This window comes from Trachypithecus francoisi, unplaced genomic scaffold (assembly GCF_009764315.1).
Source record: "Trachypithecus francoisi isolate TF-2019V2 unplaced genomic scaffold, Tfra_2.0 Lachesis_group10, whole genome shotgun sequence".
NCBI classification, from domain to species: domain Eukaryota; kingdom Metazoa; phylum Chordata; class Mammalia; order Primates; family Cercopithecidae; genus Trachypithecus; species Trachypithecus francoisi.
The window spans coordinates 122122977-122148052 of NW_022681455.1; the positions used below are offsets into that span (position 1 = coordinate 122122977).

General features: G+C 53.3%; 1 protein-coding gene across 1 annotated transcript in view; it reads left to right on the forward strand.

Annotated features, from left to right (window-relative positions):
• The first annotated feature begins 1800 nt into the window (after positions 1-1800).
• Positions 1801-25076, forward strand: part of CMIP (c-Maf inducing protein) — a 272103-nt gene continuing 248827 nt past the window's right edge. The window contains exon 1 of the mRNA XM_033219126.1: positions 1801-2547. Coding sequence (XP_033075017.1) covers positions 2248-2547 — 300 coding nt within the window. The 5' untranslated portion in view covers positions 1801-2247. The remainder of the gene's footprint in view (positions 2548-25076) is intronic.

The window sequence follows — 25076 nt, forward strand, 5'->3', positions numbered from 1 at the left end:
GTACCCTGGTCCCCCACACTGGGTTAGACATCGCCCTTTCTGTTCCTGGAGCACCAAGCATAATGTCTGTTATTGTTCTGGACTCTGACCTCCCTGCTTTGTGGTTGAGGATGAGGACAGCACCTACGTCATAGGGTGTGAGAAGAAAATGATGTGTGCATACAAAATTCTTAGCACATAGGAAGTCTCTGGCCACTGTGGTTATTATAGTCACTACTATTAATACCCTAGTGCCTGGCCTGTGACCAGCATACAGCAGGAGCTCAATTAAAAAAAATTTGAACGAAGGATCTATTCCCACTCCCTTAATGGACTGGGGGGTTTCTTGGCCACAACCACCCCCCAACACCTACATATCTAGGTCTCGCCCCTTCATGCGTGGTGGTTTTCTCAAGGCTGTTCAAGCTCAAAACTTGAAGGAAATGACAGCAAATTGTGGGGAGTTAATGAATTTCTAAATTTCTAATCTAATTGTGCCTCCCCCAGGAGGCATCTCCTGGGCAGGCTGGATGTGAGTCTTCTTTGATGAGGGGTGCAGCCTGGGACCTGCCTTTCACCCCCTGCCTGAAACCCTGGCCAGGCTGGGGAGAGGGTCCTCTGGGCAGCACCTTCACGCTGCCTGTTCTTGGGAGAGGGGGTGTGAATAATTTCCACCAACGGCACAGATGCTGTGGATATTCCGCAGTGTTCACGACACAGTTCAACACGCTGCACACATTCATGTGTTCACTACAGAGGCACCTTCACTTAAAAAGGCAAAAATCTGGGGTTTTAACGTTATTAGCTGCAGGAGCACGTGGAGGTAAGAAAACCTGGCTGAGGAGCTGAGCATTTGCTAGGTGGTCTTAGGTGCCGGCTGCTTGTGATGGCAGAAAGGAAGCTTTTTGCATCCAGGCTGCAGTTCCTGATACCCCGGGTCACAAGAGAATGGAATATGGTTCTCTCGTGGGCTGGTGCTGGGCCTGTGAATTCAGATAAAATGACCAGGTGGGGTCCCAGGGAAGGTAAAGTAGGGGGAGCTGCTGGGGTGGGCACAAGAGGGGTGGCTGTGTAGGTAGTGGGGGCTTTAACTGGGTTCCTAGAAGAGGCTCTGTTTCCAGGAGCAGAAGAAAAAGGGGGATGGGGGCCGTCCCCTTTCCCCAGAAGGTTTGAGAACCCCCAAGGCCAAAGCCAGCAGACGTCAAAGGCCAGGAGTTCGAGGCCTGCCGGGTCCCGCAGTGAGAGACAGGGCAGGGTGGGCTCATGATCATCGCGGGGACACTTTCAGTCGGGGAGGCGTCCGCGTCCCACGGCTCCATCTGGCTAGCCCGCTGGGCAGCCTGGACCGCGGAGGGGGCGTCAGCGGTCGAGGGTTCCAGCCCCGGTCCCTCCACCCAGCCCCCGGCCCTCGGGTATCCTTCTTTCCCCGTCCGAGTCCGGCCCGGGGGCGACGGAGTGGGCGGGACGCGGGCCCCTCTCTCGGGCCGCCGGGCTGGGCTCCCGCCCGGGCACCCGCGGGGGCGCGGCTGGCGTGACGTCACGCGCCCCGCCCCCTCCCCACATTCCGGGCGGGGCGGGCAGGGGCCCTGCGGAGTTCGCCCGCCCCAGCCCCCTCCCCAGGGGCTGCCCCTCCCGTCGGGCCGCGCCTCCCCGTCGTGGGCCGCGACCCCGCCCGGACCGCGGACTCCGCCCGCTAGAGGCCGAAGCCGCCGCGGCCGCCGCCGTTGCCGCCATTGACGTCAGAGGGGCGGGCACATGACCCCGCGGGGACCAATCGCGCGGGCGCCCCGGGCTCCGCGAGCCCAGTGCGCGGCCCGCCCCGCCCGCGGCCACTCTCGCCCGGACGGCCGCGCGGACACACGCTCCGTACACACGCGCGCGGCGGCGGCGCGGGGCCCCGAGACACGCCCGCCCCCACCCCGCCGCCCCCACCCCGGCGCCCGCCCTCCGCGCCTGGCCCCGGCCCGCCCTCAGCCTCCCCCGCCCCTCCCCGCCGCCCGCCGAGCCCGGTCAGCCGCCGCGAGCATGCACCCGACGAGCTAGGAGGAAGCCCGGAGCCCCGCAGGAAGCGCCGAGGCCGGCCCAGCCCGCCGCACGCGCCGCCCCCCGCGGGCAGCGCCCCCTCCCCTGCGGGCGCCCCCAGTCCCACACCCCCCCACCTTCCCGGGGGGTGGGGGGGTGCGGGCCGCCGGATCCGGGGGCCTCGCCGCCCCAGCAGCCCAGGACAGTCCCCTCTCCCCGCCCCCAGCCCCCTCCCCCGGCGCGGCCATGGATGTGACCAGCAGTTCGGGCGGCGGCGGCGACCCCCGGCAGATCGAGGAGACCAAGCCGCTGCTGGGGGGCGACGTGTCGGCCCCCGAGGGCACGAAGATGGGCGCAGTGCCGTGCCGCCGGGCTCTTCTGCTTTGCAACGGGATGAGGTACAAACTGCTGCAGGAGGGCGACATTCAGGTCTGTGTCATCCGGCACCCGCGGACCTTTCTCAGCAAGATCCTCACCTCGAAATTCCTGAGGCGCTGGGAGCCGCACCACCTAACGCTGGCCGACAACAGCCTGGCGTCCGCCACGGTGAGTGGCTCTGCGCGGCTGCACCCTAGCCTCCCCTCCGGGCCCGAGATGCGCCCTCCGTGGCTGCCCCCTGGCGCTGCACCTGGAGCCCAGGGCCTGGGGGGCGGTGGGGGGTGCCGGGGGAACGGGGAGAACCAGGGCTTCCCGCTCCTGGCCTGCTCGCGGGGCTCAATTTTGGAGTCTGAAGCCCAGACCAGCCGACCGGGCTCGAGAGAGACCCTTAAAATTCTGGAGACTCGGCCCACCGCCAGACTGGGTGCCCGGGGACCTTCTGCCCCCAGCTCTTGTGTTTCTGGTGGCTGGGACTCGAGGATGGACCCGACGCTGGGCCCTGATGGTGGAGGGGGTTCTCTCTCTGGAAGCCCCTGGCCCATCTGGATCTGAGGGATGGGGGAGGGGAAAACAAAATACCACCCCTCAAAATAAAAAAAAACCAACACAACAAAACCTCCAAACCCCTAAACCCAAAGAATTTCCAGAAGCCAGTTCCTCTGTTTGGTTTACCCGTCCTTTATTCTCTTTCCTGCCAGGGCTGGCAGGCAGAACGGGGTGCTTCCCTTTCTGAAAATCTCATTCGTACATTGAGAGGTTGGAAGTGGAGGGGGAGGGGGCAGTGGTCCTGGAATATCTCAGGACCCAGCGGTGATCGAGTTCTAGCCTGGAAGCTGCTTGGTCCGGCATTGTCTGTAGAGTGTGTATATACGTGTGTGTTTTGTTGTTGGAGGTTTAATTTTGTTACTGTTTTTAAATACATGGCTAGGACTGGGTCAGCTGGATGAGTCGGAGAGGAAAATCCATTGATCTGTTTCTGAAATCAGATCTGCAAATGGTGGCCTCGGTACGTGGAGAAAGACAGCTGTGGTGGGGTCGAGGGGAGACTGGGGGTGGCGGGTAGGAGCTTGAACAGGATGCTTTGTGTTTTGAAACAAGGACAGTTTCAAATATCGGCTGGGGCCTGAGCCTTGCCGTGGGGGTCCCATCCTCCTTGGAGGGGTGGCTTGTCTTCTCCAGAATGCACACTCCTCCCTGGGGCCACCGTGATCCTGTTTACTAAGCACAGTGGGAGGGGGCCGAATCCACTGCCTGCCCACACCTGTGCCAAGAAAACCCAGCCAGGAAACAGGGTGTCGCTTACATGGCATGTCACAAACGTGTAGCGTGTGTAGACATTTCCCTGGCATCCATGTTCCCTTGGCGGTGTGTCACAGGCCATGACACATTCCCCAAGGAATGGGGAGAGGGGAAAAGTTAGCTGAAGAATCCTACTCCTTGAACCAGTCCCCCACCCCCCACCCCAGAGCATTGCAGTGCTCGAGGACTTTTATTCTGAATTTGGGGTCCGACATGCTTAGAGCACCTATTTTCTCTTTCCTGTGGGCACATTGGTGCAATATCTGCAAAGACTTCTTTCTCAGGGAGGATTGCTGGTCGCGGGGAGGCGGCCCAGTCCCCTGGTCAGGCTGGTGCATGTTCTCAAGCCCGTCCCGCGCCACAGGCCGCAGCATTTGGCTTTCCAATGGATGGAGGGGGAGAGAGCCTCTGAAAATTTGCCAGTACAGAGTGTTTCTGATGTGGGGAGGCACTGGTGACCGCGGTGCCCCCTGCCTGGGATCTGGAGACCCAGATCTGGCTTCAGAATTTTCACCTGGCTCAGGGGTACTTTATTGGCCTTTTTTTTTTTTTTTCCTCTTACACTCCACGAAATGAAGGGGAGTGGTGGTGGGGGCTAGGAAAATGGTTAGAAGGGACAGTGACCTGCCATGGGAAGGCCAGGTGGAGCCCCTTCTCCCCATGGGAGAAGCCAGGAGCAAGTGTCCCGCTGCTGCAGCCCTCAGTTTACAGGAAGCCAGCTCTCGAGCCTGATGGCTCCCCACTTACCTCCAATTGCTCAAGAGGTCTGTCTGAGAGAGGGAAGGAAGGAAGAAAGACCTGAATAGCCAGAGGCCCCTTGCTCACCTTGGCCAGCCCAGGTGGGTGGCACCGCCGGTAGCGTGGGCCTCTCTGGAGAACACCTGTCTAGTACTGGGGACTGAGGCTTATCCATGGAGCGAGATTCCTCTTGGCAGAGCCATGCTCTGGCGTTAGGAAATGTGGCAAGAGGAACTATAAGGAAGTGTCCGATGGGCTGGCAAAATCCCCTTTCCGCTGCCTTTCGTCACCAAGCACTGCAGGCAGGGGGTGTCCTTAAGTCTTGCCCTTGCCCTCTGGGGGGCTCCAGGGAGCCTTGCCTCAGGGCCTATGAGCCTGGAGGTGGGGCTGTGAGGGCGGGCCTGGCTGGAGGGCTGGCCTCTGGGGCAGAGGTGAGGTTGGGACTGCCACCAGGGCTCTTGTCCCATCATGAGACACCTGGTTGGTGTCCAGGCTGTCGGGGAAGCCGAGGAGCCCCTGTCGGGTTTCCCTGAGGCCTGGACATTATGTAATCCGTCTGCGTTTTATAGTGCAGCCTAAGCACTCTATTGAGAAATATGAGCCCAAATGAAACAAAGGTGAATTTGAGTGCAGTTCCCTACAACAGAAACCCTTTGCAGTCCTGTGGCTTTGCAGCAGCCCCATGCCCAGCCCTGAGCTCCTGCTGTGCCAAGTATGTTTCCTATAGAGTCATATCCTTCCTTGAAATATCAATCATCCATATTTTAAGCCGTGTACACAGCCCAACTCAGAATCATCTGGTAAATATCTGGTGAATTGTATGGGCTTCAGGAACAACACCCAGAGTGATTGATACGGATTCAAACCAGTAAACAAACCAAATACTCTTTTTTGCCCAAACCTTCTGCAGTCTGTCTCCGCTGATCCAATTAACTGAATCGTGAGAGATTTAAGACCAGGCTTCCAGGAGCACATCTGCATCAGGCTGGGATGCAGGCGTACTGGGGCTCCCAGTCCCACCTGCTGGGTGACACCAGCTAGGGACACCTTTTAGTCTGGGGTCCAAGGGACCTGATAGCCCTCCAGGTTGTCTTACCAGAGGAACCAGCAGCCTCACCCACCTGGCCTGCCTGTAAACTTTGCCTCCTGTGGGATCAGGTCGGAGCTTGCCCTGCCCTGGTCTTCTGGGCCAGTTACTGATTAAATCCTTACAGAGCCAACAGCGTGCCTAATGTGGCTTGTGACAGCCGCCAGGTCTGATGCACCCTGTGCTTGGAGACTTTGGATCCGAAATGCTCGTAAACAAAGGAGGAAGCAGACAGGCGACAGCTGACTTGGGAGGGGAGATGGGGAGGCCAGGGCCCCCTCCCTGGGGGACCCAGGACTGCACCTTTGTGGGGAAGGGCCTGTCTGCCCAGACTGTAGCCTGAATGTGGTGCCCTGTACCCTCTTTGTACCCAAACTTCCCAGTCCCTGGGCCTCACTGGCTCTTCATGGCTGGTGATGGTTGTGTTGGTTGTAAATGACAGCCGGGGCAGCCAGGGGTTCTGCATAAGCAGCCGGGTTCAGCAGGACCAGAATCCATTTTGCTGTTCTCGTCTCTGGGTTGAATTTGATCACCTGCTAGACATGTTTGTCCATGGGCAGAGGGCTTTGTCTGTAGGCTTTGTTTCTTCTGCACCAAAGAAGTACAAATAAGCTGCCTACCTTTTATTTCATCTTACTTTTAAGACAGTGTGGCACACGGTATTTCAGAATGGTGGATCCAGTCAGAAAGTCCTTTATTCAGGGGTCGGGACACAGGTGATAGTAGTGTTCTTTATTCTCAAGCCATAATTCATCAGTGGCTTGTTTTTAAATTTTCACCGCTCTGCTGTTTGATTGCAATGTTTCCGGGCATCTCGTTATGGATGGGAAAGGAGAAGCCACCTTCATTCTCAGTGGTTTTTTTAGTCTGGTGTTTTCTTGGTGGGGAGCAGTTGTTGTCTGAACTCAGACTTTGTTTAGCACAGGCTTACTGCACACCTACTGTGTGTCACTTGCTGAGCTAAGAGTTACACATCCACATGGCTTGGTTTTTACTTGAGAATTAAAATCTGTGTCCTCCAGGGTGGTCACAGATCCCACGAGAACTCATCTGTGTCCACATGCACGCATGCTAATTGCTTTTTCACTTTTGTCACATACCCCGCTCCCCACCTTGTGCCTAGCCTGCCTTTAATTTATTTGATGTTTCTCGTGGCAGTAAACACAGAGAATTTTTTTGCCCCTTTCCATGCCATTTGTCATAGGAGGATTTTGGAGTGTATCAAGATTGTTTCCTAGACAACTTGTCTGATTGGAGGTGGTGGAGGGGAGGGGCTGAGACAGAGAGGAGAAAAAGTCAAAATTCTCTCTAAACTTTAAACATGGTCTGCCTTCCCCAGGCTGTAATAAGTAAGTGCATTTTAAGGAGGAGTAAGTTTTTTTTTATTTTTTATTTTTTTGAGACGGAGTCTCGCTCTTTCGCCCAGGCTGGAGTGCAGTGGTGCAATCTTGGCTCACTACAAGCTCCGCCTCCTGGGTTCACGCCATTCTCCTGCCTCAGCCTCCCGAGTAGCTGGGACTACAGGCCCATGTCTGCCACCATGCCCAGCTAATTTTTTATATTTTTAGTAGGGACGGCGTTTCACCGTGTTAGCCAGGGTGGTCTCGATCTCCTGACCTCGTGATCCGCCCACCTCAGCCTCCCAAAATCCTGGGATTACAGGTGTGAGCCACCGTGCCCAGCCAAGGAAGGAGTAAGTTTTGATGCTGGCATTTGCCTGGTGCAATCTGAGATGCCTGTTATGGCCATGGCAACATCATGCCAGTCCAGGTAGAAGGACTTTCACTGCGTGTGGCTGAGCTTTCCTGCAAGTGGGTGACAGAGGTGGCAGTTGCTGCTGACTTGGGCTGCTTGGCCCACAGGTTGACTGGTGTCGCGGCCCTGCCTGCTCCTTAGTGTCTCACCGGGCAGTGAGAGAGGGCACTTCTGGGGTGTTGTCGTGGGCAGGGCTCAGGGGGACCTGGTAGAAGGCAGAGCTGTCCCAGGGCGCCTCAACTGCCGCCAGCCAGTACTGACTTGTCTTGAGGGTACCCGATTGGTGTTTTGTTGTTGTGGACATTGCAGGGGGTCAGCATATACCTTTGATTGAAGGAATACATGAGATTAAGTGAGGCAGCCTGACGTGGGGCATCTCTGCTATGGGACAGAACAGATTTGGGTTTTGCGGTCTCATGGTGCTGGGTCTGGATTTGGAGGGTGTAGTTTCCTGGCTGTGGAACTTTTGGCGCTTTGCTTTCCCTTGCTGGGCCTTGTTTTTTCTCCATCCTTAGGGAGGAGCACCTCATGTCTAGGGTTGCTGTAAGGACTGGAGAGGATAGATAAGCACCTACTAGTATAGTCAGCATGCAGTGACCAGGATTCCAACTCTTGTTTTGCTAATTGCCCTGAAAGAGCTTCATGACCTCTGCACAAATGGAAGGAAGTATTGTTACCTAAAAAATGGGTGGCCTCCAGGGAGTTCCCTGAGATGAGTAGTGCACTGGGGAAAGTTAGGGGTATTTAGCAGGTCTCATAGGTAGGAAGGCAATGAAATTGTTGTAAGCAGTTTAAGAAAAATTCCTTGGGGGGCATAGTCTAGTTTCTTAAGATAAATTACAAAAATTGAAATACTCATATATGCATCAGGTAGATTTGATTAGTATAACAAGGCATGTAATGAAAAATGAAGCTTCCCTTACTTGATGCCCACACAGCCCCTAGTGGCCCTCCTTGGAGGCAAACGCTGCTACTCGTTTCTTGTGTATCTGGACATGCACACACACAGCTAGCTGTCCACCATGGTTCTTCACTGGACAGAATATTTTGGAGACCCTCCATGCGTGTGCAGCTGCCTTATTCTTTTTCGCTGCTGCATAGTGTTCTGTCATAGAAGTGTATCACAATAATGTAGGTTGACCCTCACCTATTGATGGTCATTGAGGTTAGTCTCAGCCTCTTTGATATGGTTTGGATGTGTTCCCACTTAAATCTCATCTTGAGTCGTAGCTCCCATAATTTCCTTGTGTTGTGTGAGGGACCTAGTGGGAGATAATTGACTCATGGGGGCGCTTTCCCCCATACTTTTCTCATGGTAGTGAATAAGTCTCATGAGATCTGATGGTTTTATACGCGGAAACCCCTTTTGCCTAGCTCTCTCATTCTCTTCTTGTCTGCTACCATGTAAGACGTGCCTTTCACCTTCCACCGTGGTTGTGAGATCTTCCCAGCCATGTGGAACTGTGAGTCCATTAAACCTCTTTCTTTTGTAAATTGCCCAGTCTCAGGTATGTCTTTATCAGCAGCATGAAAACGGACTAATACCTTCAAAGAAATTCCTTCAAAGAAAACATTTTCTATTTTTACTCAGTTGAGTTGTCTCTATTTTGATAGTTTGGATTTTCCTTTGCTTACTTCTTTGGGATGGGGGAGCCGAGCCTCTTTTTGAAAAGGGAAGGGCAGTGTTGCCTGGAGTTACTGCTACCTGGAGTCATGCTTTGGTGTGGCTAAAGGTCACCAACCAGGGATCCCCCTCAGAGGCTCTGGCCACTTGGTCTTCCCCAGAGCTGAAGGAACACAGGTGACCAGGGGTCTCCAACAAAGACGCGTGCTGACCTCCACCCGCAGGACAAGGGTCTGGGCAGTTCCACCTGAGGGCATCGCTTTTTGTTCCCCGACTTCCTGCTTTCCCCAGGATGGAAGCCAGGCCACCCAGCCCCATGGTGGAGAAAGAGAGGAAGTGAGAATTTCTCTTCCTTGCTGCTGGCTCTGGTGATGAACCACCCAGTGTATTCAACAGGCACCGAGGGAGATTGTGCGCATTTTGAAAGGAAGCTTCGCTTACATCAGCAGAGCCCTAACCGAAGGGTGATGAGACGTGCGTGTGGGGGAGGTGTTTGCTGTGTGTATTGAGGCAAAGGAGATGGCAGAGAAAATATTTCTGGTGCTGAAATTGGTTCCTGACTTCAGTAGCCATTTCCTTACCCCTCCCATGTGCACAGCACTCGCCCTGGCATTTGGGGTGTGCAGTGAGGCCACAGGAAGAGAACATGGCAGACCCAGTGGAGTAGGGGAGTGAGGACCTGGACTTTGAAATCGGACAGGGGAGCTTAAATCCTGCTTCTGCAACGTCCCAGGTGGTGACCTTGGGCAGGCCCCCTAGCCTGTGTCCTTATCTGTAAAGTGAGGATCAGAGGGACTTCCTCTTAGCATTGATGTCAGGGTAAGTGAGGTGAGGCCTGGCGGGTGTTTTCATGCCTTCATTCAGCAGATAAGGGTCACCGTTCTAGGCCCTCAGAAGAAAACAAGAGCCTGCCCTCGTGGAGCCTGTGTTGGTGGGAGTGGGTGACAGACAAACAACTAAGTTAAGAGCAAGTAATTATAAAATCCGATGACTGGGATTGTGGAGAAAAGCAAGCAGGGTGGGGCGAGTGGGGGGCTGCTTTGTACATAGTGGTCAGGGAAGGGGGTGATAGGACTTCTATGGGGAAGAGCATTCCAGGTAGAGGGAACAGCAATTACAAAGGCCCTGAGGCAGGAGATGGTACTTAGAAACCACCCAGTAAAGTGGCTTGCACCTGGTGCATGCTCTGTGATGATCAGTTTCCTTCCCTCTGCTCTCAGGAGCTGTTATTATCTGTTGAAAACATTAATGAGTATGTAGAATGTGCGAGGTGCCAGGCACACAGGCAGCTCCTTGCCCTGTAAAGCTTCCATTCTATCGCTTCTGTTGTCTGTGTTTTCTTTTGTTTTGTTTGTTTTTTTTTTTTTTTTGCAAACCTGGCTACCTCCCAATAAACAGTGAAGAATAGCCGTGTAGCAGTGCTTTAAGAGACTCTTAAATGACAAAGCCCAGCAGAACTTTTAAAACCCAACTCCCTTCGTCCTTAACTACACTGTGAGGATCCTAGGATCTAGAACACACTAGTGGTCTGATTCACCTCTGGTTTTGCCAGCTGGGAGGGGGTGAGGGGAAGTGTGTGGCCCAGAGACCCTGGCAGCTGGCCGAGCAGCCCTCCTGGGATTCAAACCCAGACTCCCGCCTTCCCATGGCATCCTTTGTTCATGGCTCTGCTGCTTTCAAGCTACTGTCAGAAATGGTAGGGTGGACAGAGCAACTGAACTGATTGCACTGGGCAAACTCTCTTTGGAGGGAAGCACGTGCGCCGGATCATCCGGTCCCTGGGTGGATATAGGAATTGAGTATATGGAATCAGGCATCTGGGTGCTTCCCTTGGGCTGGGCTGGCTGCATCAAGCTCAGGTGGGGTTATTTGGAGAGGGAAGATCACACCGGGACTTCTGCTAGCTTCTCTGGGTGTCCTGGGCCAGTGCCAGCTTCCTTAGAGGTCCAGAATATCTGAAAATTGGAGCACACAGTCTTCTGAGCAGACCCAGGCCTGGCTGTCCTCCCTCCCATGTTGGCTGCCTGTGTGGACTAGGTGACCCTGTTTACCACCACACACATCGGTGTGAGGCTCCGCAGGGAAGGGGAGCCACAGGTATGGAAGGGGCTGTGTGTTCGCCAGGCAGGCTAGCTGCCGTAACATGCAGCCCTGGCATCTGGGTGGCTTCGTGCAGCCCAGTTCTTGTAGTCCTGCAGGGGTCTCCCGAGGGTTCTGTCCCCTCTTTTTCTTGTGAAATGGTTCTGCCCTCCCCTAGGTCCTTCATTGTTGCGGGGATGGGGAGAGTGAGCACCACAGCCAACCCGTTTGTAGGTCTGGCCGCTTGGTTGGTCAGAACTCAGACACGCGGCCACACAGAGTGCAGGGGAAGACTGGGGAACATGGTTTACATGTGTGTCCAGGAGGAAGAGGAGAGCATGGAAGCGATGACTACTCCCACCCCAGGATCCCTGGGATGCAGCAGTAGACCTTGAGGTCTCCAGGGTACCAAGAGCAGAGGGGCTTCCCTAGAAAGGAAATTCACATGACCGTGGTCTCATCTGGTTCCTGGGTTTGAGGTTGGTGGCAGGTCGGCAAAGCTTGCAGTCTTCTCTGGTGGGGGATAAAGTAGCGTAAGCAAATCTGTTGTAAGAGATGGACCTAATGTACTTGGTTGGCAGCGATGTTTATTGTATCCCTACTGTGTGCCAGGCATAGTGCTCGTTTTACTTTCACAACAGTCCTGTGGGGTAAGTTTTTATTCCCATTTTACAGATGCTCTCATGGAGTCTCAGATAAAGAGAGCTGGAAGGAAGTAGAGTTTAGTGTCAAAGCCAGGTCTGACCCCATGTCCGTGTGGGTCCGTCAATGTCTATGCGCCTGTTGGATGCACACGGAACTATTTCAGCCTCCTGCAGAAACATCTTAAGTAGAAATAAGTGAGCTTCTCAATTTAGTGTTTGCCAAGGTTGGTGAACATTCCTTTGTGATTTTGTCAAAAAAGTTAAGGGAACTGATGTGGGAAATTGGATGCCAGCTATTCGTAAAGAGTAAGCATTAGGTGTATAACTTGAACACCAGATATTATTTGTGCAAAGTGAGTGTTCTGGGGCGCTGTCCTTGCATAGTGAGTGCTCTCAGGCATGGCACTTGGAAAGTCAGACACACTCTTCCCTCTCAAGGGACTCATAGTTAAATGGGGGTATTACAATTACGATGCACCGTAGAACAAAGCACATGGCTTAGAGAGGTTTATGTCTTGTCCTGTGTTTGGATGGAGGAAGAGACGCCATCATAGAGGTGGGTAGTTTCAGGAAGAACTTCTTTTTAGGAGACAGGTATCTGGATGGAGAGGTAGGATGGAGACTGATGGAGATGAGGGTAGCAGGTTGGAGGTGGGAATGGGCAAAGGGAACAGTGAGCAAAGGGACAGGCCAGAGCAGCCAGGCACATTCCGGGGGTCTGTGCGATTTTTATGGGGTGGACATCATAAGACAGCATAGGAGTTAAAGAGAGAGGTGGGTTCGCCTTCTAGAGCAGAGTCTACCAGCATGGGGTGATTAATGCTGGGTAAACCCATGTACCCTGGGGCAGGTGGTGCTTTACGATGCAGAGACTGATGACTGGCTGGCCATCCAGGAGCCCGGAATGTCACAGATTGGAAGGCTTAGGAGTGCAGGGATCTCCGAGTCGCCAGGGCCGGGCAGTTAGTTACAGTAGTGACCGTGCAGTGGCCACTCATGTGATTAGTGTGTTTCCTCTTGCCAGGGGCTATGCTATGCAGGTTCTATTAGTAATCCCTACAACCCAGCAAGGTACTGTTACTCTCACCATTTTACCGATGGGGACGCTGAGGCACTGCCTCTCAGCAGACATTGTTTGGATGAATGAACGAACAGCTTGCCTAGCTGGGAGGTCCATCCTGTTGGAAGGGGAGAGGGACCCACGGAGAGGGAGGAGCAAGCTCAGATCTCTACCCCTCCACTTGTAACCCCACAGGCCTCTGGCCCTCTGCATAAGAGCGAATTGTACCGCTCCCCTGCTGCAGGGCTCTGTCCATACTGAAGGAAGGTGTGCGGGGGATTGCACGTGTGGTGTCTCCAACACATGGCCCAGCTGTGGTGCACACAGCCTTTCTTGGTGTGGACACAGGCCCTAGGATTCTGAGCCCACCTCTGTGGCCTAGGAAGAGTGGTGGTAATGGTGTCAGGCTGCTGGGCTTAGCCTGGTGCGCTCCTGGTGGACTTTCTGCCAGAGGCCCCTGCTACTGCAAATCCCAGGCCTGAGGTCTCCAAGCTGTGGCTCACGGGGCCCCTTTCTTGAACAGGGCTCTTTTTTCTCCCAGGGCCTGTGCTGTCTGGAAGGTGATCCCATCAGGCTGGAGCCCAGGGCCAGGGACACAGTTGGGCACCTTCTAGGTGACGCTCTGCTTCGTGTCTGCAGTGGGGGAAGGGCACTGGGGTCTTAGCTGGCGGTTTTCGGGGGCAGGGCTGCCCGTTAGAAAGGGGAACGATGACTTGCTGACGTCTGTTTGTTGCTCTGGTTGGTTCACATTTCACGGCCCTGTGACTGAGGCTTGCTTCAGGGTGGGAAAATGAAAGAGCTCGACCTGTCCCAGCAGGCTGGTGGTGACTGAGCTCGGGGAGTCCCAGCAGGGCCAGAGCCCAGGGCCAGATGATATTCATGTCCAAGGTGGAGTGGAGGGGCCGCGGGGTGATCATGATCATTTCATGCAGTCATACTCAGACCTTTAGGCGTGTGTGCATTGCATCCTCTCATCAGCCCCAGGAGGCGTTAGCAGGGGAAATGGAGACTTCGAGAGTTTCAGGTTACACAACTGGAACCCAGGCAGCCTAACTCCAGAGCCAGTGGCCCCCACATGTCACAATGAGTCCTTGGCTGGTGTGAGCACAGGAACTGTGGCAGCAAGGGCCGAATCACCAGCAAGGCGACAGTAAGGACAGCGAACACTTACCCAGCGCCTATTGTTTGCCAGGCACTACTCTGAGCCCTTTGTGCAGATGAGCACTCATCTAATCCTCACCGTGCCCCTTGTTGGGTGGTGCTGTGATTGTCCCCATTTTACAGATGAGCAAACTGAGGCCCAGAGAGGAGCGGTCCCTACTTACCTAGGTTGTGATGGTAGAGCCAGGATTTCACCTCAGGCTGTCTGGCTCCAGAGTATCACTGCGTGTGGCTGGTGAGCAGGGTTTTGGGGCTGCAAAGCAGCATGTGAGAAAGGCCCCAAGTGGCCAGGCTGGCTGTGAGCTGAGAGGAGGGCCTTGCAGAAGAGGGGGTGTGTGGGCAGAGCAGAAGAGTCCACCCTGACTGGACTGGAGACCCTTCTGGGAGCTCCCTGGGCCAACTTCCTGCAGACCCGTCTCTGGAGGAGCCGCGGCAGAGGATCGCTTCTCGCCTGTCCTCGTTGGACTGGGGTAGTCACCTCAGCCTCCTCGCCTGAGACCACCTGACCCTGCAGGCTGATCTGTCACAGCCGGTGGTGAGGACTTGACCACAGAGAGTGCGAAGTTCAAAGTCCACCGTGGAGGGAGCCTCCTGCCCTGCCTGGCTTCTGGCCTCAGCTTCCCCGTGCCTCTGACCTTTCGCGCACGCCTCTTCTTTCTGCTTGGAACCCCCCCGACCCGCCCCCCACCGCCAATCAGTGGTTTTCCAGGGCTGCCTTCCCCAGTTGAAGCCAGGGCTTGCTCCCCTGTGGCACGGCACCACCCCAGCCGGGCAGCCAGGGCGCCTTTGCCTCTCTGCCTTCTCCACTCCACATTCACCTCCCCGCTCTTGTAAAAGCAAAACTGAAGCCATCATACAGGGATGACGACAATCTTACAAAATCAAGAAGAAAGAAAATCCTCACAGAATCCCACCACCTGGAAATCACCCGTATTAACCTTGTGGGGTGTAGCCATCTACGCTTTCTCTTAGGTGAGTGCCTGTGACATAGGTACACAGGGAGCAGGAGGAGCTTTTATTCTAGGTTGGCCTCCACCACCAGATGCTGGCCCACTGCTCCCCACAGTTGTTAACAACCCGTGACATGTAACAAGCAGGCGCTGCCACATGTCCCCTGGGGGCCACATTGCCCCTGCTTGAGAACTGCTGTGTTTATTCATTTAATCATCACACCCATCTCGTGAGGTCCCATTTTCTGGAGCAGGCAGAGGCTGCCCGGGCTGGCATGTGACAGAGCTGGGAACCCCTGCACTGTCCCACAGTCACCTTGTCTCTTCAGAACTGGCCCAGAGGAGGTATGAAAAACAATGTGGGGGCCTTAGGAACCCTGTCCCCATGTCTGGCATGGTGTGGGGCCAAGAGCCGGTAGGCCACGATACCCCAGGTCCCCAGAAGGAAATCTCGGCTGGGCCTGGGCGTTGGCAAGCTCCCCCGTACCTTTGATCCGTCCCAACTGACCTCCCCCTTGCTGTCCCTGCCTTCGCCCTGATGACTCAGGACTTCAGAGATCTGGGTTGTTGAAAAGGGGAATTAACATCATGCCAATAAGAGAGAGAGAGGGAGAAATTAGCATTAGAAAGTTTTGGTGTAAGGAAAAATGACTTCAAAACCTGCGTCTTGTGCCGTGTCTGAATTGAGGCAGGTTTCTGGGGGAGATTAGGGAGTGGGGAGGAGAGGGGATAGGGACCCTGGCTTCTCACCTCTTCTAAAAAGGCCTTCATCTGTTTGACCCCAGACCCACCCACGGCTGGGCAGTGGGTCCCTCTGCTTTTTGTAGCTGAACCCCATCACCTGGAAAGCTATTAGAAAACAAGGTTCTGGAGTTGGCATGCAGGTTCTGCCCGCAGGCTTGGTGAAGGGGTAGGGGTCAGGGAGCACTGCAAAGACAAACAGTCTGGGGTTCTTCTGATGCCTCCAGTGGTAAGCAGGGCACCCTCTCTGGGCCAGCACAGCCCTGGCTGGGGGCATGAGTAAGCGAGGGGATCCCAGCTGATCTCAGTCCTGCTGGCCTCCACTGGGTGCTCCTGCGTAGGGCCCTCCTTGCTCAGCCATTCTGGGAAGCTTTACTTGAAGGGGTCCTCCCTGAGGATCAGGGAGGAGGAAACCCCCTGCCTCTGCTTGGAAACCCGAACACCATTTCCCCTTCATATCTTGCAGGGAGGTGGAGGCATTAAAGCCCCTCCCTGTCCAGGTCAGCCCTTCCCTAAAACAGGACACCGATCGGGCAGGGTGATTAGGAGGGGCTGGCCAGGCTTTTTTTTTGATCCAGACATTTCATGTGCGGCCATTTAACCAGTGGTGTGATCCAGCTCTCAGTTTCCTCATCTGAAAGCTGGGGATATAAGAGTAGCCACTCCCCAGGTTGTCCCGAGAATAAAGGAGAGAATACATGGAAAGTACTTAGTAGAGTGTGGACATGTGGTATGTGCTCAACAGATGTTTGCTACCATCATCGTCATCATCATGACCCCTACCGTCACTGTCATCTCCACTGTCACCATCACTACCATCACTGTCACTGTCACCATCACCGTCGCCCTCATTATTGTGGCTGCCGCTTCTCTTGTGTTGGGTTTGCCCACCTGTATACCTTCCCCTGCTTCCTGCAGGACTGTGAACTTGAAGGCAGGGTTTGGGTCCATTTCTCCAGGATTACCCTATGTCAGTAAAGGCCTTTGAGTGTCTGTTGTTGCATGGTGGGGGACCTTGGCACCCCAGGCTGTGAAGGGACAGGAAAGTCTCACAGTTTTCTTAGAAACCTTCTCGCCGGGCACGGTGGCCCACACCTGTAATCCCAGCACTTTGGGAGGCCGAGGCGGGCGGATCACGAGGTCAGGAGAGCGAGACCATCCTGGTTAACACGGTGAAACCCCATCTCTACTAAAAATACAAAAAATTAGCCAGATGTGGTGGCGGGCGCCTGTAGTCCCAGCTGCTTGGGAGGCTGAGGCAGGAGAATGGCGTGAACCCAGGAGGTGGAGCTTGCAGTGAGCTGAGATCGCGCCACTGCACTCCAGCCTGGGCAACTGAGCGAGACTCCGTCTCAAAAAAAAAAACCTTCTAGTGACCTTGGTAGGGTGTGCCCGTGACCCTACGTTGTGACCCCGGCAGCGTGACCCCGCTCCGTGACCTCAGGCATCATTATTTGGAATGGGCTCTCAGCCCCTGTCCTAACCCCAGCCACCAAGTTCCCAACCCAAGCAAGATGGAAACCCGCCGTTGGGAGGATTAAGATATTATTGGTGGTTTTCACCTCAGCTTTCAGCAGCAGTGCTTGGGAAATAAGATTTTGATCTCGGAAAATATGATTTAAAAACAGAATTGAAAGTCACTTTTATTTTCTAAACGATATTGCCCCTGACGCATGCACTGCCTCTGACTAGTGGCCTCCGGTCTGAGCACACCCGTGAGGGAAACTGCATAGCAATTCCAGGGGTGTGCTCTCTGGATTTTACAGACCTCCACCCCGAGCAGGCCCCACCTCGGATTCCCCCACTCAGATCTGCGATGACGGAGCGCGTGCTTTAGACCAAGCCCAGGAGCCTGCTGCTTCTTCAGGGAATTGTCTCAGCCTTTCCCACTCTTAGGAGGTGGCCTTGCCAGCTGCCAGCTGAAGGGGTCTTCTTCCTCCCAGCCCTGCTGGGCTCACCTTTGAATGCCACAAACCAAGCCCATGGACCAAGGGGGCTTTGGCCACATCCCAGTGTCCCCTCCAGTGGGGAAGGGAAGTTCCTTTCCTTCCTGTTGTGTGAGGACTAGGGGCACTGAGTCCCCGCAAGGCCTCACCATGGAGCCTCTGAGAGGTGAGGTCTGGCTCCCCTGGCCACCCCAGAGTCAACACAGGATCCTGTGTGTCTTTCTTTGCCTCTGGGCCCATGTTCTATTCTTTCCAGCCTTTGCCTTGGAAACCCCACCCTCCATTCTTTTCTGTCTCCCCTGCCTTCTGGGTGGGTCTGGCCAGTGGAGTGCCTGGGGGAGATGGAGGATGGGAGGAGGTGAAGTGGGGTATTTATTCCTTCCTCCCTTTTCCTTCGGTTTTGCCATGGGTGTGTGGTATCCCTCAGCCACTCCTGCAGTCATGTCACCCCCCCTACCCAGGTTTTTCTGTAACTGCTCCTTCCCCTGCACTGTCAGGTCCAGGGATAGAAATACATGGGGGAGAAATGAAGTGACTGCTGTCCTGGTTTGCCCAGGACTATCCCAGGTTTTTGCAATGAAAGTCCTGTGGCCCAGGACGCCCCTCAGTCCTGGGCACACTTGGACAGCTGGTCACCCTAGGTAGAAAAACCATCTTTTGTGCTTCCCCTGTACGCCACCCACACCTTAATATATTGTCCTTTTGTGAAAATGTCCTCAAATTTCACCGTTTTGCATCTGCCATCTCTTTCCTCCCAGGACCCTGGCTGATGATACACCAGGAGCTTGAGGAGATGGAGTGGTGTTCAGAGCCTCCTCCCTCTAGAGTTCAGCGCCACCAAAGGGGCATCATGCTGAACGTGGGAGAAACAAAAGAATCTCTTGCACTTGGACTCTTTTCTGAAAATTTGCCCCCTGCAAAGAAAAATGGTGGTGGTGGTGGTGGTGATGATGGTGGTGATGATGGTGATGGTGGTGATGATGATGATGGTGATGGTGATGATGATGATGATGGTGGTGATGATCATGGTGATGATGATGGTGATGATGATGATGATGGTGGTGATGATCATGGTGATGATGATGGTGATGATGATGATGATGGTAGTGGCCATTTCTTTGCCTACTCACTGTGGGCTTGTTGTGAAGAACTTTGATGCCCTATTGTGTGTGATCATTATGAGAATCCTGTGAGGTTTTTCGATGATGAGGGAAACTGAGGTTTAGAGGGCTGAAGTAATTTGTGAAGGCTCAGGATGGGCAAGAGGTCCCGTCCAGGTTTGAACCCAGATGCAGCTCCCTGCGAGGTTACCACGCTTCCTGATGAGGTATTTTACAACGAAGGCCAAGCAAGGCAAAACCCATTGTTTTGCAACTTCTGGCTTGGATTGGGTGTCTTGTTGAGTTTGTGGGCAGTGGATCTGATGTTTTCCACTTCCTCCCATGTGGCAGGGCTGTGTGCATGAAGCATGAGGGGCTGGCTGGGCAGACAGTATTGACTTGACTGAATTCAGCCATGGCCCATGTTGGAAAAAGTTTGTCGATTTTTCCTTCTCTGTTTACCCTTTCCCCCTTTTTTTGTTTTTATAATTAGAATCAGAGCCAACCATAGTCGGAAGAGAACTTGCAGTTTATCTAGTTCTGGGAAGGCAAATATGTGACACTTGTGCTGCCACTCATTGCCTTGACCATGGTAGACATTGCTAATCAACCCTAGTGTAATCAGTCTTTCCAGTGAGCTCAGAGACAGCCACTATTAATCAGTTGTTGTTGGCATGCAGCGGGGACTGTGTTTGCCATTCTTGATGTACCCAGCTTCTTTCACTGCATAGATTAGGAATTTAAGGCCCAGAGTCGTTAAATGACCCTCAGGGGAGCCAGTGGGATTTCGAAGCCTTCTCCACACCAGAGTGTTGGCTCTTTTTTATTTTATTTTATTTTATTTTTATTTTTTTGAGACGGAGTCTCGCTCTGTCACCCAGGCTGGAGTGCAGTGGCCGGATCTCAGCTCACTGCAAGCTCCGCCTCCCGGGTTTACGCCATTCTCTCGCCTCAGCCTCCCGAGTAGCTGGGACTACAGGCGCCCGCCACCTCGCCCGGCTAATTTTTTTGTATTTTTTTAGTAGAGACGGGGTTTCACCATGTTAGCCAGGATGGTCTCGATCTCCTGACCTCGTGATCCGCCTGTCTCGGCCTCCCAAAGTGCTGGGATTACAGGCTTGAGCCACCGCGCCCGGCCGTGTTGGCTCTTAAGGATGATTTTGGGTTAAACAAAGTGTGATATAGAGGAAAGCTCCTGGGTTTGCAGAGCAGTGCCTGGCTCTGGGTTCAGATCCCAGCAATGCCTCTTATTGCTTATAACTCTGAGTAGATCACATACATGACTTCTCTGACTCTCATCTTGGAAACTGAAATTACCATCCCTACATCCCAGGATTGTAAGAATGAATGACATGGTATATTTATCCAACATTCAGCACTGTGTGCTGGGCGGCATTCTAGGCATTGAGTGTTGCGGTGAGCTGCACAGGCAACTCTCATGGAGCTGGCTGCCCTCATGAAGATGAGGTTAGTTTTCTTCCTCTTTCCTTCTTGGAAACACGTGGAACTGGGTTGTCATCATTATCTTTTACTTCTCCTCTGTCATATCCACTTAAATTTTCGTCCATTTATGCATCACATGACTTGCTTTCAGAAGTGATTTATTTTTTCTTTCATTCCTGGTGTCATTTCCATTCTTATATCTGGGTGGATGGTCCGTGAGTCCTTTGTCAGTCACAAAAAATCAAAATGACAGAATAGTCCCTACAGAATGGATGTTCTAGGGTACTGGGTCTAGATTTGGGAGTGACATACGCCCTTTGAAAATGTGCTGAAAGCTATGGATCCTTGGGCTGGCAAAATGGTAAGACAGAGCAGGGCTTATAAAACTTAGCAACTATGTGTTTTTTAACATCCATAATACAGGCATTCTTTGGGACTCGTGGACACTTCCCCTCCAGGGTAATAAACCAGGCCAGGGGGTTAGTGACGCTTCCCCAGCAGGAAATGGAGCTTTGCGCGGAAATCAACATGTGAGTGATACAAAAAAAAGTTTCATTAAGTAGAAAGATCAAGGTTTTTATTCAGAGTTCTGCTCCTTTGGCCAGGGAAGTGTGGGGCTTGTCCCTGCAGCATTTTCTGCACTTGCTTGAGCTCTGTGTTTAGTCTTCTTGGTTATGGTGAAATATTTTTTCTTTTATCCCAGTCTGGAGTTTCAAGGTTGGCACTTCTTGCCCCTAAAGTGTTTGTTTTAAGATTTAGAGCAGTTCTTCACTCTTTGATAAGGTGGAGCACATCGCTGGAGCTGCATTGTGGTGGAGTCCGAGGGCTGTTCTGCTGGAATCAGGCAGACGGTGGCTCACTGCTCAGCTCTGCCCTGGCTCTCAGTGTGACCTTGGGCTGCCTCACCTCCCTGACCTGTAAAGTGGAGGGACAGAGTGACCACAAACCCTTGATGACCAACGATTGAAGAATACTAAGCATGAGAAAGTATGCCCGGAGAGTATCCACAGAGGCCAGGGCAGTCTTGGCATTTGAACGCCTGGAGTTGGGGAAGTATGGATCCTGTACTGAGTCTCTATCATGGAGGCTACCTGGCAAATTCAGCTGGTGTGAGCGGAGCAGTGGACGATGGGTGCAGGTCTAGTGGGCTTCCTCCTTCTGCATACCAAGGACTTCACCTTCAGCAAGGGTAAGCAAGCGCCACTAAGAGAAGGCGAGGGTTTTCCTTGTTTGTTAACATTTTAAGGACCCCAATAAACGAGTTTCCTCATTGTCTTTGATTTCCCCCACATTAGCTGGCCCCGATCTTCAGCCCACCCTAGAGCAAAACATCACTTAAATGACTAGAGAGGGACAGAGTTCCATGGGGCCATTTCAGATTTAGACATGGAATTTTTCTGGGATAATTCCTTTGCCATTGAATTTTGCATTTGCATGTTCTAAAGCCAAAAAAAGGAGTTGAACCTTCCCTTTTGTTTGCTTCATTGCTCCCACTGCGTTTGGCGGGATGGCGGTTGTGGTTTTTCTTCTTAGATTCATTTTGATAAGTGTGCTGCGCGCGTGGAGTCCTCTCGCCTCCCTGAGGATTTTGTAGGGCGATTCAAGCCGGCTGTCTGCCCAGCTGGGTACCAATTGCCAGGGCTGGACCGGGTGAAATAATGGAACCCGCCATTTCTCAGGCACCTATGATGTGCCATGCACTTATTCAGCCCCCTGGGTGGACAGCGTCCCTGTGTTACAAGAGAAGGGACAGGTTCCCCAGATCCCTGGCCTCCAGCGTCACATGGCTGTGGGTTGTGGAGCCGCGATGCAAACCCAGGTCAGGCCGACTCGAGCTCGTGTGTCTTTTCCTAGGCTCCACTGCTTTTTCTGAGACCCCAGGGGACTTCCCAGATGTCCTTTATGTGCACACTCTTGTATGATTCCACCTACGGAAAAATGAAGTAGGTGTTGGTTGGATAACAAGGCAGGCCTTGGAGAGTTCTCCTTCATTTCTCCTGCCCCTCAGCCGCCTTGCCAAGCTTGGGTGCAGCCAGGATTTTCCTAGTCCCTTGAGTTCCCTGGCTGGGGCGGTTTTTTCCAGGCAGCCAGCTCAGGGAGGAAGCTGGGGCTCCATCCACCTCACCTTTGTGATCTTCTGAGGGAGCCGCAGCCAGTGTGTCAAGGAAGGAGGGGTAGAGACGGTAGCTTTGTTATTAATCTCCCCATTTCGCAGGTGAGAAAAGGAGGCTCCCAAGAGAAGTGGCGTGGGCACAGTGAGAGGTGGCCGACTAAGCCAGAGCTCTTCCCAGTGGGGGCTCGCTGCGCCTTTACCTGGGGGTGAGGGGTCACCTGCCAGCACCTTCCTAGAATTAGCTCTGAGACTAACGAGAGGTAAGATGAGATCTGGTCACAGGCCGCACATCTGGTCCGATGGGGCCGATGCCTTGATTTCACAGTTGGCGAAACTGAGGCCCAGGAAGACAGACTGCCCCAGTCGCTGTCCCTACCCCGGTACAGCGTGCTGTTCTCTCACTTTGTCTACTTGATGGTGCGACCAGGAAAATCTTGATCAGGGAAGAGGGAAGGTCTCATTCTTTCATTCATTCATGCATTCATTTATTCATTCATTCGTTTTGGCAGTTGAAGTTCTGAGGTTTTTTTAAACTTTTTTTTATTGTGGTAAAATATACATATCACAATCTTTTTTTTTTTTTTTTTTTTTTTTTTTTTGAGACAGAGTCTCGCTCTGTCGCCCAGGCTGGAGTGCAGTGGCCGGATCTCAGCTCACTGCAAGCTCCACCTCCCCGGTTCCCGCTATTCTCCTGCCTCAGCCTCCCGAGTAGCTGGGACTACAGGCGCCCGTCACCACGCCCGGCTAGTTTTTTGTATTTTTTTTTTAGTAGAGACGGGGTTTCACCGTGTTAGCCAGGATGGTCTCGAACTCCTGACCTCGTGATCCGCCCGTCTCGGCCTCCCAAAGTGCTGGGATTACAGGCTTGAGCCACCGCGCCCGGCACATATCACAATTCTTATCATTTTAACCATTTGTAAATGTACAATTCGGTGGCATTAAATAAATTCACAGTCACCACTATCTACACCCAGAACGTTTTCATCATCCCCAACATAAACTCTGTACCCGTTCTCTCCTTGTCTCAGCCCCTGGTCACTGCTATTCTACTTGCTGTCTCTATGACTTTGCCTATGAAGTACCTGAGCTCAGTGGAATCACATAGTATTTGCCCTTCGGTGTCTGGTTTATGTCACTTAGTGTGAGGTTTTTACGTTCCACCATGTTGTAGCACATGCCGGAATTTCCTTCCCTTTTTTTTTTTTGTTTTTTGGAGATGGAGTCTCACTGTCGCCCAGGCTGGAGTGCAGTGGCGCCATCTCCACTCACTGCAAACTCCGCCTCCCGGGTTCACGCCATTCTCCTGCCTCAGCCTCCCAAGTAGCTGGGACTACAGGCGCCCGCCACCACGCCCGGCTAATTTTTTGTATTTTTAAGTAGAGACGGGGTTTCACCGTGTTAGCCAGAATGGTCTTGATCTCCTGACCTGGTGATCCACCCGCCTCGGCCTCGCAAGGTGCTGGGATTACAGGCGTGAGCCACCGCACCTGACCGAATTTCCTTCCTTTTTAAGGCCAAATGATGTTCCATTGACTGGATAGACCACATTTGATTTATCCATTCTTCTGTCGACGGACACTTGAGTTGTTCCCTTGTTGGCTGTTGTGGGTAGTGCTGCTGTGAACATTGGTGCAAGTATTTGTTATCGTCCCTGCTTTTGGTTCTTTTAGATATGCATCTAGGAGTGGACATTTATTTTTTAAAGATGTTCACCCCCCCTTACCCATTACATAAAGAACTCAGGTTTATTGTAGAACTGTTAGATAGCACAAATAAACAGAAGAAAACAAAATCCACCTAGAATGCTGACACCCAGAGATAATAATTCACATTTTTGTAGGGCGTTCATTTGCATGCGCCGTTTTCTCCATCTGTACTTGATGATGCTGTACCTGGACAGTCTTTGGTAGTGTGGGCTGGATCTTCATTTAGAAATACATAAACCAGGCTGGAGTCCCTGCGGTGGAGGGAGGGGATGCCAGCTGGACTTTCACTGCCGCCAGGAAGCGTCCTTGATGGGGCAGGACACACGCCGTGTCTGACGCTGTGCCCTGCTGTGCTTGCTTCCTTTTCCTGTTCTCTGTCCTCAGACGGGACCCTGTATGTTTCTCACCGGTTCCTAACACTCACTGTCCCAAGAAGGCTGCCTCGCACAGTGCCTGGTCATGATTAGTGCTCAGTAAGTATTTGTTGAATGAGCCAATAAGAAATGATCGATTGAATGAACGAATGAGAGAAATTTCCAAGTGAGCTGACCTCGGGCCTGGCTCAGCTGAGTCATGAGAGGGCCTCTCTGGGTAGATCATTTCACCTGTAGCCTGCAGCAGGCGTGTTGGTGGAGGTGACTGGGCAGAGTGACCCAGCACAGTGAGCTGTCCTTGCTGTCACCTGTGGGAAAGGCAGGGGTTGTGCCTGTGACCCTGGCTCAGACAACAGGGCCCTGTGAGTTCCCTCACTCCAGACCTTCGCTCAGAGTCTTCTGGGTGTCAGCTGCTTGGCTGAGGGCTGGGCTGTGGGGTGAACCAAACACAGCTGCACTGGAACACCTTCATTCTCGCAGGGGAGACAACCCTTGCAAAAAAGAAGCTGGTAATTTCAGGTAGCACGAAGTCAACGATGAAAAATACATCCTGGTCGGGCGCGGTGGCTCAAGCCTGTAATCCCAGCACTTTGGGAGGCCGAGACGGGCGGATCACGAGGTCAGGAGTTCGAGACCATCCTGGCTAACACGGTGAAACCCCGTCTCTACTAAAAAATACAGAAAGCTAGCCGGGCGAGGTGGTGGGTGCCTGTAGTCCCAGCTCCTTGGGAGGCTGAGGCAGGAGAATGGCGTAAACCCAGGAGGCGGAGCTTGCAGTGAGCTGAGATCCAGCCACTGCACTCCAGCCTGGGCGACAGAGCGAGACTCTGTCTCAAAAAAAAAAAAAAAAAAAAAAAAAAAAAAAAGAAAAAAAAAA